General features: G+C 41.0%; 2 protein-coding genes across 3 annotated transcripts; one reads left to right on the top strand and one right to left on the bottom strand.

The window, feature by feature from the left end:
* Positions 1 to 697: 697 nt before the first annotated feature.
* On the top strand, positions 698 to 7,117 carry LOC145423137 (kelch-like protein 10). 2 transcript variants are annotated; one of them, XM_080295323.1, is made up of 6 exons: positions 699 to 1,317; positions 1,490 to 2,267; positions 3,202 to 3,688; positions 4,676 to 5,254; positions 6,386 to 6,535; positions 6,770 to 7,117. In XM_080295323.1, the coding sequence occupies exons 2-6, from the start codon at positions 2,134 to 2,136 to the stop codon at positions 7,067 to 7,069; spliced, it is 1,650 nt and encodes a 549-aa protein (XP_080151449.1). In that variant the 5' UTR covers positions 699 to 1,317; positions 1,490 to 2,133; the 3' UTR covers positions 7,070 to 7,117. The 2 variants fall into 2 exon arrangements, with proteins under 2 accessions (XP_080151450.1, XP_080151449.1); XM_080295324.1 differs by lacking the exon at positions 1,490 to 2,267 and having other exon boundaries at positions 698 to 1,317.
* Positions 7,118 to 7,683: 566 nt separating this feature from the next.
* LOC145423148 (gonadotropin subunit beta-2-like) lies at positions 7,684 to 15,119 on the bottom strand. The gene is made up of 2 exons (XM_080295342.1): positions 14,047 to 15,119; positions 7,684 to 8,100 (listed from the first exon to the last, which is right to left on the bottom strand). Exons 1-2 carry the CDS (start codon positions 14,062 to 14,064, stop codon positions 7,867 to 7,869), a joined length of 252 nt encoding a protein of 83 aa, XP_080151468.1. The 5' UTR covers positions 14,065 to 15,119; the 3' UTR covers positions 7,684 to 7,866.
* Positions 15,120 to 18,465: the final 3,346 nt, after the last annotated feature.

Below are 18,465 nucleotides of genomic sequence, written 5' to 3'. Positions count from 1 at the left end.
ATTCAACTGTGCTAAACCAGAAAGAACTAAAACATGCATAGCAGCTCTCCAGTACAGAATTTGGGCATCCCTGGACTAATGAGAGGGGTGATACTGAGATCTAGATTTTAGTAAAGCAATTAGGTGTGCTTTGAGGGCAGTGGTTGAGATGCATAAAATATCACGCAAGTGGGAGTCACTCATCCTTGATCTCAATCGGTTCTTGTTTAAGTTCATGACAGAGAATGTTTGCTCACACAAATATGTGGAACCAAATTGACCCTGTGTACGAGAAAATGCTAAATTCCTGGTTTGAGACCGGATGTGGGGTTGTACATTTCCGGTAGCTTGACTTTGCGGTCAATCGCTACTGCAAAGATATACTCCAAAATCATGTCCAAAACTCAAAAACGGAAAGATCGCGTTAAGTTACAAAGAGCAGAAGGTGGGAACACTCACCGCTGTTGTGTCATAAAAAATCTAATGATCAATTTTTTACGTTTAAAGAGTTTAGATCGATCAGTTGTTTACATCACTCAACACAAGCAGAACTGCATTACTGCATGCAGAAGACACATCGTCCACATTCAGAAGCACATCTCTGTATAGTGACTGGTCTCGTGATTTAAACAGGCAGATGTTCAGCATTCAAACTACAGGTGAAGAATAGTCAAACCAGATGTTTCCCCCATTATGTCGAGATCAGCTAGTCAAGTACACACCTACACAGTAGGGCTGCACGATTAATCATTAGAAAATCACAATCTCGATTCATATTTATGTGCGATCTCATTTCCAAATGACAACGATTTAAAAAAAAAAAGAAAAAGAAAAAAAAAAGACGACGACGATTGTACCGCATTTTGATCCGGGACGTAATCTGCATGAAAACAAGCGCTCACTCTTTCTGCTCAACAAATGACAAGGGCGGAGCCTTATACCACGTGATACAGAAGCTGCGCCGTGGGATGCTAAAATTAGCAGGGGAAAAACAACGGAGAGCACGTCAGGGATGACGAGAAAGTGACAGGAGAAAATCCGCCCCGGTCAACCACCCAAACATCAATAACGGGAACCTTATACAGCACTTCCCTATACACGCTGAACTTCCGCAGGCACAAAGAAATTACGGAGGCTATCACTTATCACCTGACCAAAGATATGGCTCCCATCAACACTGTGCAAAACGAGGGATTTAGGAAAATGATCAACACCCTAGACAAACGCTGTCCCGCAACTATTTTTCTATTGTTGCACTACCTGCTCTATACACGCAGTGTCGAGCAATGGTGGAGACGGAATTTCAAGCAGTACAACATTTTGCGGCAACAACAAAACGTGAGACATTTGTTGTTTTTATGTTTATTTATTGTTTTTATGTTCAGTCTCAACTGTTACGAAGTTTATGTGCAGTTAATAAGTGTAATAAATATTTATACTGGAAAAGAGAATCGTGATCTCAATTCTAAGCCAAAAAATCGTGATTCTCATTTTATGCAAAATCGTGCAGCCCTACTGCAGACGATCTCCTCCGTGACGTCTCTCCTGTACAGTGCAGAATCGCTGCATCGATTGCTAGCAGGGTGACTCTGAAGTGCACTACTGGATGTCCACGAAACGTTTTGCAGCGTCAAAAAATAAAATTGGCTACTTGATTTCACCTATCGCTGGTTATTTTTAGAACATAACACCCGCTGTAAACGAGGGACAGCTGAGAAATATAACATTTGAATCCCTTTTCTCTTTTGCCCTGAGGTGCAGGGAAAAATATTAACAAGTCGATGAACATCATTTACAGATATATTGGGTAAATGCCCAAGACATCTATAGAAATGTAAATCGCTGCTTGATTCATTCATTTGCTTAACTTGTTTTGGACCGTAAACCAGGCGCGAATAGGACACCGGAAACAAAGCTCCCCAAAGGCGTTTCCGCACCGGAAGTAGCATATGCTAACGTGCACACAGTCAATTAACGGAATGATGCACTATGATTTTCAAATATAAACAGAGTAGTGACACTTTCCAGGCAGCATAAGTTAACGTAATCAGTAATTTAGACAAAGTACCTCACAAACTGTAGGCGGCTCTCTAAAGGAAAACACTAAACAGGAGATTTTTTAGAAGTTTAAACATCTTGAGTAACATCTGAATAATGACCAGCGCCCGTAGTACCGTCTTTAGGGAGCTTTTTCTGGATGGACAGGTTTGTGACTCTGTGATCCGAGCTGGAGATGTTGAGTTTAAAATTCACAGGATCATCCTCTGTAACTGCAGTGCATACTTCAGGTGAGCAGGCCTGTGTTGTTTGGCTGTGGTTTGGTTCTGCATTTATCCTACTTCAAAGTTTTCATGTAACACAGTGCAGCAGGTATTGGGAGGTTTCAATGTTACACTGTACTTTTTGATCACTAGAAATGTTCTGGAGCAATTTTTAGGGGGGAAAAAAAAATCAGTCCTGTATTTTTATTTAGTTATTTATTTTGGGAGGTTTGTTGGGATACATATATAGTGTAGGTTTGTGTTTGACTCCACAATGAGCCGTTAAGAGGTAGTTTGAAAGATTACAGACGCTATAAACTGGCTTTCTGATTATATTTCATCAGCACGACAACAGCAGCAGCAGTTCTAATAAATTTGTGCACAAACTGGCCTGCACCAAAAGGACCACATCAGTGGTGATATTAGCTGTGCCTTCACCAGTTTAGCTGAAATTGTATGTCTAAATAGGCAGGTAATCAATTTAGGGCCAGACTGAGAGGTGGCCAATGATATGCCATTTCTGTTGCAGTGGGACATGTCCGCTCTTTCCAATTCTGTCTAGTCAGTAAATTTGATAATGTGAAATTCAGTTATTATATTTGCAGCTATTTAATGCCTGCTGTCCCCTGTCGCTCTAACCCTGTTACTGTATAGGAATATTTGCTACAATGCCTAGACAACTCTATATCTTTCTGTCTGTCTAAACATAGCAGCAATGCTGAATGTTTTTCTGCACATGTCTGAATAGATGACCTTAAATAGGAGATTGCCCATTTGAAATCAAGTCATTTTAGATTTTTGTTACTTTAATTTCATATCTCTTTGATCACAGCTTGCTCAAGTAAGCATGCAGCTGAAAAATTATACAAATGCTATTTAACTATGAGCTGCACGACATCAGGTACTTTTTAAGTTCCATGACAGAGAGACAATGTGAAAATGCTGATCTGAATCTGCACAGGGATCTCTTCTGCTACAAACCACTACCATCAAACAAGGTCTACAACTTCCCCACTGTGTCTCCAAAAGCAATGAGCCTCATTTTGGAATATGCCTATACCCAATCTGTTGTGGTGACGGAGGACAATGTACTGGAGCTGTTGGCGGAAGCAGACCACTTTATCGTGACTGGCATCATTCAAGCCTGCTGCGACTTCCTGGAGAGGAAGCTTTGTGTAAATAACTGCGTCAGTATCTACAATCTGGCACACTTACACAACTGTCCTGACCTCAGGGGAAAGGCCTTTCTCTACATCCTCCATCACTTTGAAGAGGTTGGTGCACTCTCCTTGGAGTTCCTTCAGCTCTCTGTGCAGCAACTATCAGATCTTATCGAGAATGATGAGCTCAATGTGAAGCAGGAGAGCACTGTGTTTGAGGCCATTCTCAGATGGATCAACTATTCCCCTGTGGAACGTGGGTGTGACATGCCCGCACTGCTCAAGCAGGTAACTGAAAATGGGATATCAATTTAATTGCTCCTCTAAGTGCATTTATTTTGTTTATTACTCAGTGAGGGGCTGTTGAATGAATGGTACAGTTTGAAAGTATAGAAAGCAACTTCCGCTGTAGCAATTTGAATTGGGAATAAAAAATAAAACATAAGCTTGATGCCTGATGCAAAAAAAAAAGAAGTTTGATTGTACACTATTGTGTTTACAGAGTTGGGTGTCCAGGCCGCCCACCTGCTCGCCCATCAGCCTTTTATGGCTGACGTGTAAAAAGCTAAAATTGCAATGGCAGAATTACTCAAACTTAAGGCTTGGTAATAGAGTTAATGTAGGGGAATCATTCTTCTTCATTCTTAATCACATTGGGGGGTGGGGGGGTGTTTCTAATTCACTTGGGAGTGTGCATCAGAAGGTGCTCATCATTTAGTCCTTAATAAATTGTAAAAGTATTATTTACACTTGCGTCCAGATAAAACTGGCCGTTCATTTGTAGTTTCAGAAGTGCATTATTGATAATGTGTCTGAACTGCACTTTAGCTTTTCTGACAGAAAAGTTGACTATGCCCATCGTGTTCTGCCAGAACTTACTGACTGGACCTTAGGCATTTACAACAGGACAAACCCTCATTGTGGGACCTGTTTCTACAGCAGGAGGTTACTCAGTGCTCAGATAATGGCATTGAAACTTGACTGTGGCACCACTGCTTGTTTGGAGGTAATGCCATGACCTGCCTTTGTTGTTTGGCAGGTGATGCTGTGGCTCTTTACAGGTAATGTTAGGGTCTTTAAGGGCAATGCCACAGCTGATTGGAGGCAATGCCAGGAGCTACCATAGCTATCTGGGTGATTCCATGACATTTTGATTATAGGGATAGTGCTATACTTCACTAATGGGTGGTGGCATGGTGGCTACATCCAACTCTTATATACAGTCTAATGTTGTATTTCTTGCCTTTTTCCCTTATGATTCTTGTTTTCATCCAGGTCCGCCTACTATTAATACCCACTGAGTACTTGGTTGGCACTGTGAGCAGAAATGATGTGGTGAGTAGTAGTCCGGCATGCATGGATATGGTAACCACTGCCATGAAGATGCTAAATGAGTCCATTGTGGAGAGACCTATACCCCAAACACGCCTGCCGTCTGAAGTCTTATTGGCCGTTGGTGGTCCTTTACCAAGTGACAAGATTGAGATGTACAATGTTCGAGCTGACTACTGGGTGCCGCTGAGCTTGACACCGTATCTGGGATTCTACGGTTATGCTTACCTCAATGGATGTGTCTATTGCATCGGAGGTTTTGATTTCACAAGCTTTTCAAGTCATGTGAGAAGGTTCAGCCTCACCAGCCAAACCTGGACAGAGGTGGGGCCGATGCATGAAGAGCGGGGCTTTCTCAGTGTGGCCACACTGAATGGCTGCATATATGCTATGGGCGGGTGCCAAAACCAAAAGACACTGAAAAATGCAGAACGATATGAGCCTGCCACCAACCAGTGGACTATGATTGCATCGATGCACAAGCGCAGGGCAGATGCTGGTGCTGCAACACTACACGGCAAGGTAAGTGGAATTGAGGTAGTGGAAGATCTCTGCCATGTTGGTTTTGTGGAGAAAGTGGTGGACAAAGTTAACTGGTAATGCTAACAACCTTGGTTAACAAGCTGCGTCAATAAAATGTACAGTCAAATAATTCCATTAGAAATGCACCAAAAGATGCCAATGCCTTAATCTGTCAGTAATAATAGATTAATAATAATGGATTGGATTTATATAGCGCTTTTCAAGGCACCCAAAGCACTTTACAATTCCACTATTCATTCACTCTCACATTCACACACTGGTGGAGGCAGCTACAGTTGTAGCCACAGCTGCCCTGGGGCAGACTGACAGAAGCGAGGCTGCCATATCGCGCCATCGGCCCCTCTGGCCATCACCAGTAGGCGGTAGGGTAAAATGTCTTGCCCAAGGACACAACGATCAGGACAGAGAGCCCAGGGATCAAACCAGCGACCTTCCGGTTACAGATACGCTTCCCAACCCCCCTGAGCCAAGGTCGCCCCACAAACGGGGTGACCTTGGCTCAGGGGGGTTGGGAAGTACACTTCCCAAAGCAGTCACAAACCCAAATTTTAGCCAGGACGCTATCCATATGGATTAGGTTTTTTTTGGTCTTTTGTGTCTGGCTGTAAAAATGATTTTTAAGGCTATGTAGTTGGATTTACAACATATGGGGATTTATTATCTTTTGGAGCCAGCCAACCAACGTATTTATGCACTGGAACATGAGCCCACAGTAAAATATTACTTTTCTGTGAGCTTCTGTGCAAAAAACATTTTTTTAATAGTCTTATAAAGCTGGCCAATGGGAGTAATTTTTAAAAAGTGAATATTTTTTTTTTAGATTTATGTCTTTCCAAGCTCCTTAGAATACGATGACCTGGATGACTGAGAACCTTCACAGACATTTTTAGTGTTTGTAAGTTTTTTCTGGAAGCTGAAACATTTAATTCTAGTAAGGCAAGGCAAGGCAAATTTATTTGTATAGCACAATTCAACAACAAGGTGATTCAAAGTGCTTTACAGAGACATTAGAAACAAAAACAGATAAAAGGCATGATTTAAAATTGATTAAAACAAGCAAGCAAACAAACTAACTAGTAATTTTGACTTAAACTTGATTTTAATTTCTAGGTGTACATTTTTGGTGGTGTTACTGAAGATGAACCTCTGTCATGTGCTGAGTCCTACAACCCTGACACCAACCAGTGGACACTGATCACACCCATGGAAACCGGGAGGACTGGGGGAGCCGTGGTCGCCTACAATAACGAAATCTTTGTAGTAAGAAGAGCTTAAAACATACTCTTATTACGGACAGAAATTCAAACATGGAATGTTTACTGTACCTGTATTTGGGAGTCTGTATTATTTTCCAAGTACCATGTACTGGGTTATTGGAATGTGATTTCTATAATTACCCTAGAATCAGATATTTTGGAATCTGGAGACCTATTTACTTTTTTACAACAGAACATTTTTACGTTACAGACTGTAACAAGTCCTTTGTCTGCACAGGTTGGTGGCTTTAACGGTATCACTCAGTTGCGTAGTGTCATCGCATATGACCCAAGAACAAGACGCTGGCGCAACGTTGCTCCCATGTTACACCCTCGTCAAAGCTTCGGCATTGCAGTGCTGGAGGACCAGCTGTATGTGGTTGGAGGTTTCCACAATGGCGGCTTATTCTGCAATATGGAGTGCTATGATGAAAAGACCAACAGGTGGTACATTGTCAGCGACAAAGGGATGACCCAAGGTGCTGTCAGTTGTTGCGTTCTGAAGCGACACCCCGATCTGACTGCTTATCTTCCATAATTATTTCACATAAAGAAATAAAGAAATACATTTTTCATCAATAAAAAACTGGCTGTTTCTCTGCTTAAGATCCTGAGGTCTGACATCCCAGTGAAAAAGTCTCTTTTAGCTGAACAGAGAACTTGAACTTTCTTTTCAACATGATGGGCATTGCAGCTTCCACATTTTATGGCCACAAGGGAGGTTAACAGCTATGATATTAACATCCCATTGGTAAAAGTCAAATCGTTTCTTCACTAATAGGTGATCCATTCAAGCCGCCATCTTCATCTCTACCACCAGCGTTTAGCCAGCTCAACCATCTTCAATGTAGTTTTCTTGCCTACTTTAATGTCCAATTAAAGTAGATGAAATCCAATTAGAGTCACAAATTAGAGTTACTAAGGCTGACTGTAATCGGATCCACAGTTTATGAAGTGAATGCATCGTGTCACATCAGTAAGACTTGAAACTAGCAATGGGACATAAATTCTTCATAAACTGTTGAATTAGGTTATATATCACTTTACAGAAAGAACTTTTTTCCATGTAAATTTTACACAGATGTCATTTTGAATCTCTGCTGGCCTTAGGATATGAGGAAAGTTAAAGTTACTCCAGCTGTGGCGTCAACTTTCAGACGTCAGGCGTCAATTACCTTTTATCTTTTTTTAAGACACTGTTTGAGAGAAATATTCATCATGTGTTTATTTCGATAGCAGAAACATTTTTTTTTTTTGTAATTACTAGTTGATTCTAAACAACAGGGCAGCTTCCGTATACTCTGTATAATGTGTTTAAATATGATTGAGCTTCTTTTAGTAGTAGAAAGGGATGTCATTCATGCAGAAGTCAGGTTGCAGGCTCTCAAAGGTGCAGTCAGATGTGTCCATGGCACAGCGACCGCAGTGGCAACTCAAAGCCACAGGGTAGGTGACGATCGGGTCTACACCAGGTGGGCAGGCGGGAAGCTCAAATGTTTTATAGTACAGGTCCCGGTATGTGCACACATGCTGGTACACATTGCTGAATGGTATCTTGATGACAGGGTCCTAAAGGGAGGGGAAATGAAAACAGTGTCCTTACAAAAATGTTGTTATAACACTACAGAAGCAACTGTTTTTAAACAAGAAATTCACCTAAAATGTTAAATGAAGTTTCAAAGTCCTGGTTTTAGGCATAAAGTCTTACTGTTAAACTGTTGTGCATCACAGTGAGGGAAAGTTGATGCTTTCAATGAACCATGTGCCAACACAGTGCAGGGGAGCTACCTAAACGCTACTCCCACAGAGGTTGATTATCTTGTTAATAGTGTTACATCTTCAGTGCGTTCAAGTCTGCATACTGTGCTCCTCAAATTTAGAGCTAATGGACTCCCTGGTATAACTCACAAATGTACACCATAAAGTCATCAAATATACTTTTGGTTCTGAGGGATTTTTAAAAGTAGAAAGGGAGGCAGAGCCTTCAGCTTTCAGGGCCCTCTTCTGTGCAACCAGAGTCAGACACACTCTACTGTTAAGGCTTAAACCTTTTGGGGGGTTTTTTCATAAAGCATATATTTGGGCTGGATCAGGTGACTGAATCCTCCCTTAGTTACACTACAATAGGTCTAGCCTGCCGGAGGCTTCCCATGATGTGGTTTTATTGGATTTATTTTCTTATGCTCCACTCTGCTTTTAATCATTATTTATTATTAATCTTTGGCTCTTTTCCACAGTGTGTCTTTTTTCCCGTCTTCCTCCCCTCACCCCAAACCAGTCACAGCAGATCGCTGTCTCTCCCTGAGCCTGGAACTCCTGGAGTGTTATTCCTGTTAAAAGGGAGTTCTTCCTCCCCACTGTCACTAAGTGCTTGCTCTAAGGGAGGGGGGGGGGGTCATCTAATTGGTGGGATTTTGTCTGTATTATTATTGGGTTTTTGCCTTATGATATAAAGCACCTTGGGGTGACTGTTGTTGTGATTTGTTGCTATATAAATTAAATAGAATTGAAATTTAATATATTCCTTTACTTTTGCTGAGAAACCAGAAAGTTTTTAGTATCTGTGACACATATACAGGTGAAATACACTGACTTTCTTCCCAGTTTAGTCACTTACATGTTTATAATAAAGGTCTGGAGTCACATGACAAATATACTAGACACACAGCTTGACTTTACTGCAAACAGCAGCTGGCAGCATGTTTGTGACTTTATGAGTCATGAGTTTTTCTTTTTGAAATGACGTCATTTTGCTGAGCGCGGAAATCTAAATGCGGCGATGGTTTCCACTATCAGCAAAGAATGGATGAATGAATGAATGAAAGACTGGAAATAAAAACAAACTGACTGACTGGTAAAAGCTGACAAGACTTGACCACGACTCAAGGTTAACCTCCACCTAGATAGGCCAAAAGGGTGGATGAATTTATGTGTGTTTCTTTTTACAGGAGCAGAAGGATGACAGCAACATCTGAGGTTGCATGACGATTTAACTTTTAAATGCCACTTTCTGTGTTTGTGAATCTAACAGGTGTGTTGTTCAGGGGTTTGTGTTGCTCACAGAGATTACTGTGAGAAAGGGTGTATACACCTGTGCAGCGTTAACATTTGCATTTTCTTCTCTACAGCATTACAGTTCTTAATGTGCTTTGAATATGTGATTTATAACTGGACAAATAGTTAATGTTTTCTAATAATGTTTTCCTACTACAGGATTTCTGGGCTTATGTGTGAAGAAACTGTGTTTATAGGTTATGAGTTGGTGATGCTATTAAACTGTGTTCTTGGGAAAATGTTGAATACTACAGGGGAGTGAATATGGGGGGAGACACATCCGGTCTTGAAAACAGTGTGATTCTTTTTACAGGAAATCTTTTTATAGCACCTCTGGAATGTGGAGGGCTGACGCCTAACCCGAGATGGTCAATGTGTTGCTAATGTTTGTTTTGCTTTTGTTAAGAGTGCATGTGGAGGATTCGGTACAAAACAGACAAGGGACATGAGAAAACAAATAAGAGATGCAGTTTTTATGGAACAGTTTAATAGGGGGCTCATAGTGATAAAACAAGTGGAGTGACATTGCTTAAGGAAGTCACTGATTAAATTGTGGATAAAATAAATTGTGGCACTAATAGTGATTTAATGATTTGAGAAATCCTGAACATGATACTTGTCTGTTATGCTGAATACTTTATCGCTTTCATGATTTATAGTTGGTTGTAAATAAGATGTTTGATTTAACAGATTTGTTTTCCAGGATACAGGTTCCAGGTGGAGCTGGGAGTTAATTCAATTCAATTCAATTCAATTTTATTTATATAGCGCCAAATCACAACAAAAGTCGCCTCAAGGCGCTTCATAGATACAGAGAAAAACCCAACAATCATATGAGCAAGCACTTTGGCGACAGTGGGAAGGAAAAACTCCCTTTTAACAGGAAGAAACCTCCGGCAGAACCAGGCTCAGGGAGGGGCGGCCATCTGCTGCGACCGGTTGGGGTGAGAGAAGCAGATGAAGTTAAATGAGCTTAACATGTAACTGCTGACTAATGTTTTTACACAGGGTTACAGGTTGGCGGGAGATTGTTTTAGAGAGAATGTGTAACATTCTTGTACAGGTCTCAGTAGGGAGTTGACACATGGCGGAAGCCAGGTGCAAGAGGAGGGTCATTTTAATTTGTAGGTGTCGTGAGGTGCCATGACGAGAAGTGAGTGAGGAAGGGCGCCTACAGGATGGAAGCGGAGGCCAGGATAGAGGCTTGAGGAGGATCAGTGATCATCTTGAGGAACGGCAGAAATAGTACAGGCAGCTGTGCTACTGAGCTTGCAGGAGATTGAGAGGAGTCTTCCCACAGCAACGTTTTAAATAAAATGAGAGATTCATCGTGGACATTGAGGAAGACAACTAAGGTGTACGACGTGCTCTGCCTTAAATCTTCAGCAGCGTTGGAACATGAGAACCTGAGGGATGAAGGGAGCGTGCCAAGCTCCAAAAGTGACGGCTCGTACCACAACAGCAGTCCAGTTGAAGGGGACAGGCGGGACCTAGTTCCATTGGTCTCAATGTGCAGTAGCAGATGAGAGTTTGGTGGAGACAAGCTCATCTCCAAATAACACGGGTGGCAAAACAGAGGCAGAATAAACCCTCTGACCCGTGCAACGACTAACCAGTAGTCTACCTGGGAAGTTGAAGAAAGAAGAGAAGGATCGCAGAGCATCATTTCACTCAAAGAGGAGGTGGCTGCGTGGCCCGAGGAGTGAGACAATAAGAGGAGTGTTGGCCTTTTCGAGGCCAAAGAGGAGGAGTATAGAGATGAAATATTATTTTACATTCATAATCTATGTTACTATTCATAATCCTTATTATTACTGTTGCATCATTTATGATTTATCATTATTGTCATTTCATTGACACATTTATTGAAACTGATGATGTTATATTAAAGTCTGTATTTCAGGTGTTAGCATAAGCACATAATAATCTTTCATTGCAGGTGCAACTGTAATCATGTTATACACATATTGCATAATTAAAGGGTTGAAGCTTGGTCAAGTTAATTAATGGTTTGAAGCTACGGGCAGCGCGATGTCTGGCCGATCAATGGAGCAAAGTTCAGCTATTGAAAGGTTGCCTACATGTTTACAGTATAATTTACTACATATTGCCTGTGTGCATTCAGCAGCCTGCTGCATTGGAGTTTGCCTGGTAACAGATGACTCAAACGGAGTCAGGAAGTATACTTCTAAAATGTCTTTGTTTGTTGAGTGAGGTCATGTACTGAGGTTAAAATACAGACATAAGTCTGCCTGCACACAGACTTGTGTTGCTTGTAAACGGTATGCTCATGCTCTGTTCTGAAGTGCAGAGAGTAGAATAACAGGAAGCATCTGGAGGAACAGAGGAAGTAGCGGTTCCTTTTTTAGAATATGTCCTCACTGGAGTTACTGGTCATCATAAGTATAAATATCACACCCACCTATTGTCAGGCGGGAGATTGAGCCTGATGTTTTGCAGAGCCCATCTTCACCACATATGTATTTTAATAAAATCATTTGTGTTGACCCACTATGGACTTTCTGTCCTATGTCTCTTCCTCAAAAATTCGAACCGCGACAGTGGCAAATGTCAAACTCCTACAGTCTCCTCAGTTCTCCTCAAATGTTCTTGTCACATGCACAGTGAAGTTGCAGCTTGTTGGAAACACAGTGCCATTCATCCAATCAGGCAGGGTGATGGGTTTGCTCTTCTTCTCTGATGCTGTTCGTCCACACTGCTGCTGCTTGCTGGGACTCTTTGCTCAGGACTTTGCTGCTGTCTCTTTATCTGCCATGTTATTGCTCTTTGGAGCTGCATTCCTTGTCTTCAGGGAGGAGTGAGAGCTCGCTTGTGAGTTTGAGAAACACATGGCACCGTAAATAAGTCAGCCAGAAACTTGGCCTGCATGTTTCCTTTCTTAAAAGCAGAAAATGAAATTGTAGTTGTTCTTGGCTGATCAACACAAAACCTTTTTCCTATGATTATTTTTCATCTACAATGTAAATTTTGTCTCTTTTTCACTCTTTTTTTTCTTTACAATAGCTGGTGACCTGCAGAATCACCGCTCTCACAATTGGAGGCAATTACTTTTACACAGCGCACAAAAACACTGTGACGTCAGACACATTCACACTCACTTTTTTCATGTGCATAAATAAATCATATGGCTGGTGATATGTGCCATGGTGATCCATGAGTATGATCACAAGTTTATTTATTTTTCAACCCAACAAAACAAATAACAAAAACATGATGCTGATGCTATGAACACTCTACACACATGAGTCAAGATGCAGAAAAACTGCTCACGGAAACGCTGCACACTCCAGTTATCACAGTTATCACAGTTCTGTTTCCCTCTCTTTGAGGAGTTCTCAGCCAGCTCTCGATCTGATAATGTGTAGCTTGCTCATCAGCTCAGAAGAGACCGCAACGCAACCTCACACAGTGGTTGCGTGCTTTGCCCACAGTGGCATAGACTTGCACTTTCATATTCAATTCATCCATTACAACGCAGTTTTCACACAGTGACTGCGTGCTTTGCCGCACACAGTGGCAAAGACTTACAACGCAATGATCATGCACTTTATCGCACACAGTGATAAAGAATTTCAACGCAAACTCACACAGTGGTTGCGTGCTTTGCCGCACACAGTGGCAAAGACTTAAACTTACTTGGTGTTGCTTAGCATGTAATATCAGCCTCGAATCCCGCCGATCGTCATTCATCGAGGAGAGAAAACAGACAGCTAATCCACCTGCCCGATGACAAATTCTCACGTCTCGGGACTTTACTACAGGAACTTCCTGGCTGACCTCAGTCTTTCAGCGTGTCTCTTCTCCCCTCGGTGAATGTCGACTCCAGGGCTCCGGCTCTCGAAGGACCAATTAATGATAGGTTTGTAGCTTGAACCTATTCGCTGGAACGTTGAAGACAATATAATTACACAGCAAAAGCATTGAACACCAAGTAGGCAAAGTTCTTCGTGTTATTCATGCATGAGGGAGACGTGTCGTTCAAGTCGGGGGTCAAGTGTCGTTCCACCACTTGACCCCTGTCAGACTCTCAGCCATGCCCGCCCACCTGCCTGCCCGGCTGGGTGACGAGAATCTCCCATCAGCCCTTTACAGCTGCGGGGCGAAAAAAAGAAGCAGAGAACTGTGTATTTGTACATTTTTTGATTTGTCTTTATGTTCAGCAGAGCTTCTACCACCCAGGCCAACCTGACCTGCCCCAATGCACCGCACGCATTTTAGTTGAATTATTCTAATTCCTGAAGCCACATCAGTCCAGCTGATCCCAGAGAAACACTAAAACGTCCAGTAGATAGTCCGTACCGGTGCGAGGTCTTATAAAAACTGAAACTAAATGTTTGTCAAACAGTCTAAGAGCCAGAGAGTGAACTAATACACAAAACAACCAACCCTCAAACATGAGAGTGCTTCTGCTACATAACTGTGTTTGTGTTATTTTTGTACCTTGACCCAGTCCTCCATGTCGCCATCATCGATGACCTCCAAGATTTCCTGCTCCTCGATGGTCAGCTCGTCTGGCTGAGAAGCCTGCAGACAGACAAACACGTTAATTCAAATTAAAGCTGCGATGTAACAGTTTAACCATCTTCATTTCACCCGTGATGTATATTTTTCAAATACCGCCACACTGGTGAACGGACAAAAATGCTCACTGTGGCTTCAACAACATCAGCCAGAACACTGAAGAAAACACTGAGACCATGCCTGCATTTATACCACACTTTACTCAGGACTCGGGTAATATAAAACAACTAATACTCCAAAGCAGCCCAAAACTCAGACTTACACTAGAATTTCTGTACAAATTCAGAGAGCAGGTGTTTTAAACCTGGACACAGAATCATTAGTGCCACAAAGTTTGGGAAAGTAAATCTAAATGGGGGTTGAACACGACTGGAACTGATTAAAAACAGCCAAAACAAAAAGTGTCTTTACTTCAAAGTCAGAATTATAATTGGTGACATGTTAAAACAGAATCTAACATAAACATTCTTGTTTGGAAATAGCTCTAAGATGTTAGGAGAATGTGGCAAATGAGATCACAGGATGGCAAAAATGTACTGTAAAATGATATGTTCTTGTTTCACTTGAACAATACCACCTATGTTTGCACTTATGTAAGAACAAGTATCACTGCTATGGAGTTTTCATGTTTTGCATGCAGACTCAGGGCTGCTAGTCTCCTCTTGGCATTTTCTTATTTAAACATTGGTGACTTAGAACCTCAAAGTTTAGCAGCACAACACTCTTTTTCCTTTTTCCATCAAACATTTCTTTCAGCCATCTGTTTTTATCAGTTTATATGTGGCTGTAATTAATCTACGGCAGACCCGACCATGTTTCCATGCTTTTCAGCATGCACTTTATTCACGCTTGTCGTTCACACACTGGCTGCAGCTTTCCAGCTTGCAGCCACAAACTCCAACATGAACAAACAGTCAGGACTGAATTCAGACTTTAAGCCAGCGAGGTGTGATTGTCGTCCACATGCGTCCGCCTACCTTGCAGCCGCACCGCAGACCACACCCCACCACAGTGGCTAATATTTATTCAATAACCACAAAGTACAAAAGATAAGATTAGATATTTTATTTTTCAAAGATACATGATTATACATAGAATAAAGAAAGGTTCTATAAAAATTACACATGGTGTAGAAAAACATTATAACATACAAATGAATGTTTTATGAAAATCTGACATGTTTATTCAAAGCATAAGAATAAAAGTTTTATACAGGGAGTGCAGAATTATTAGGCAAGTTGTATTTTTGAGGAATAATTTTATTATTGAACAACAACCATGTTCTCAATGAACCCAAAAAACTCATTAATATCAAAGCTGAATGTTTTTGGAAGTAGTTTTTAGTTTGTTTTTAGTTTTAGCTATTTTAGGGGGATATCTGTGTGTGCAGGTGACTATAACTGTGCATAATTATTAGGCAACTTAACAAAAAACAAATATATACCCATTTCAATTATTTATTTTTACCAGTGACACCAATATAACATCTCCACATTCACAAATAGACATTTCTGACATTCAAAAACAAAACAAAAACAAATCAGCGACCAATATAGCCACCTTTCTTTGCAAGGACACTCAAAAGCCTGCCATCCATGGATTCTGTCAGTGTTTTGATCTGTTCACCATCAATATTGCGTGCAGCAGCAACCACAGCCTCCCAGACACTGTTCAGAGAGGTGTACTGTTTTCCCTCCTTGTAAATCTCACATTTGATGATGGACCACAGGTTCTCAATGGGGTTCAGATCAGGTGAACAAGGAGGCCATGTCATTAGTTTTTCTTCTTTTATACCCTTTCAAATTCAAATTTTATTTGTCACGTACACAGTCATACACAGTACGATATGTAGTGAAATGCTTGGACAACTGCTCGTGACCTAAAGAAAACAAAAAAGGAAAAGGCTATGAATAAGACAGGAAATAAATATGAAAAATTAAAAAGGGTAAATTTAACTAGGAAGGAATAAAATATAAATTAAGGTTAAAAATGAAATAACTGTACAACACAAATTAGAATGAAGGGTAAATTTAACTGGGAAAGAATAAGATAAAAAAAAAAAATATATATATATATATATATATATATATATATATATATATATATATATATATATATATATATATATATATATATACATATATATATCTTGCCAGCCACGCTGTGGAGTACTTGGACGTGTGTGATGGAGCATTGTCCTGCATGAAAATCATGTTTTTCTTGAAGGATGCAGACTTCTTCCTGTACCACTGCTTGAAGAAGGTGTCTTCCAGAAACTGGCAGTAGGACTGGGAGTTGAGCTTGACTCCATCCTCAACCCGAAAAAGCCCCACAAGCTCATCTTTGATGATACCAGCCCAAACCAGTACTCCACCTCCACCTTGCTGGCGTCTGAGTCGGACTGGAGCTCTCTGCCCTTTACCAATCCAGCCACGGGCCCATCCATCTGGCCCATCAAGACTCACTCTCATTTCATCAGTCCATAAAACCTTAGAAAAACCAGTCTTGAGATATTTCTTGGCCCAGTCTTGACATTTCAGCTTGTGTGTCTTGTTCAGTGGTGGTCGTCTTTCAGCCTTTCTTACCTTGGCCATGTCTCTGAGTATTGCACACCTTGTGCTTTTGGGCACTCCAGTGATGTTGCAGCTCTGAAATATGGCCAAACTGGTGGCAAGTGGCATCTTGGCAGCTGCACGCTTGACTTTTCTCAGTTCATGGGCAGTTATTTTGCGCCTTGGTTTTTCCACACGCTTCTTGCGACCCTGTTGACTATTTTGAATGAAACGCTTGATTGTTCGATGATCACGCTTCAGAAGCTTTGCAATTTTGAGACTGCTGCATCCCTCTGCAAGATATCTCACTATTTTTGACTTTTCTGCACCTGTCAAGTCCTTCTTTTGACCCATTTTGCCAAAGGAAAGGACGTTGCCTAATAATTATGCACACCTGATATAGGGTGTTGATGTCATTAGACCACACCCCTTCTCATTACAGAGATGCACATCACCTAATATGCTTAATTGGTAGTAGGCTTTCGAGCCTATACAGCTTGGAGTAAGACAACATGCATGAAGAGGATGATGTGGACAAAATACTCATTTGCCTAATAATTCTGCACTCCCTGTAAAGCACCTTGAGGCTACTGTTGTTGTGATTTGGTGCTATATAAATAATAATAACAATGAAGAGGCCTGTATAACACACAGATTTTAGGCTGATAGCCATCTTCACATCTTACTTTCAGCAAGAAAGTAAGCATATTACTTTGGTTATTAACCACTAAGGTATTTTCTTTTTTTTAGCTGTAAACTAAAACAAAAACAAACAAAAAAAGAACACCTACAGGCAAAACTAGGCACAATTTAGCTCTATGACAGTACAGAGAAGCTGCCATAGCGCAGTTAAAATAATGGCCAGCATATGGATTGACTACACACACACACACACACAGACAGGAATAATTTACCAAAAACATTACATTACAGAGAACTGAACTTTTCTACAAACAGAGAGATCATAATGGAACAGAAACATCATAAGCAAGGATGTTTCTGTTCTTTTTGCTTGTGAATGACCCCTCCAATAAAATGACTAGCTAGTGTTTACAGAAGTGAATATGCATATGACCTCACGTGGTTATTTAAGTTTTGTAATGAGTGCAAAAACAAAAACAACAGCAACAAAATCAACAACAACAATATTATTAATAATAATAATACCAGAAGAAAGGAATATAATAATGTAGAGCGAAAGATGGCTCCTCCTCCCTGAGCCTGGTTCTTCACGAGGGTTCTTCCTGATAAATTGAAGTTTTTCTTTCCCATTGTTGCCAAAGCACATTCTCATAGGGAGTCATATCATGTTGGGGTTTTCAGTGTTTTCTCTCTATTAATGTAGGGTCTTTACCTCACAAACAGCTTGTTCGCCTGGGCCATTCAGGCTGTTAACAAACCCTATCCTCTTACGCTCCACCCCTGCCCACTCACCTCACCAATCTGACCCATGGTCTCAGTAACTTTCATATATTTTGCTTGATTGTATATATTTCTCCTGTTTGTTATTTATTCCTGCTGTTTTACTATTTATATCTTATACCCCCCACAGTTGCTATGGAGCACTCATAATTTCGTTGTACATGTAAAATGACAATAAAGGGCCAGAGCACCTCTGACACTTTCTGTGTAATAAGCAGGAATGTAATAACAAGGCAGTGATAACTGATTAAAATGCATCAGGAAGTCTGGAATGAACTGAAAACATGTATGCATACATAGTTGTGGGGAGTCCCCCTTACTGGGGGGGGGGCAGGATGACAGACCAGGGGGCTCCTCCAGACAG

This window comes from Astatotilapia calliptera, chromosome 20, assembly GCF_964374335.1.
Source record: "Astatotilapia calliptera chromosome 20, fAstCal68.1, whole genome shotgun sequence".
Lineage (NCBI taxonomy): Eukaryota > Metazoa > Chordata > Actinopteri > Cichliformes > Cichlidae > Astatotilapia > Astatotilapia calliptera.
The sequence above is the reverse complement of the archived record's forward strand: the minus strand, read 5'-3'. Positions and strand labels throughout refer to the sequence as shown.

Excerpts from the sequence above, each read along its gene's own strand:
- LOC145423137 (XM_080295323.1), top strand. The coding sequence starts at position 2,134 with ATGACCAGCGCCCGTAGTACCGTCTTTAGGGAGCTTTTTCTGGATGGA. Across the intron at positions 3,689-4,675 it reads TGCCCGCACTGCTCAAGCAG|GTCCGCCTACTATTAATACC; the intron begins GTAACTGAAAAT and ends GTTTTCATCCAG. Across the intron at positions 6,536-6,769 it reads ACAATAACGAAATCTTTGTA|GTTGGTGGCTTTAACGGTAT; the intron begins GTAAGAAGAGCT and ends TTGTCTGCACAG.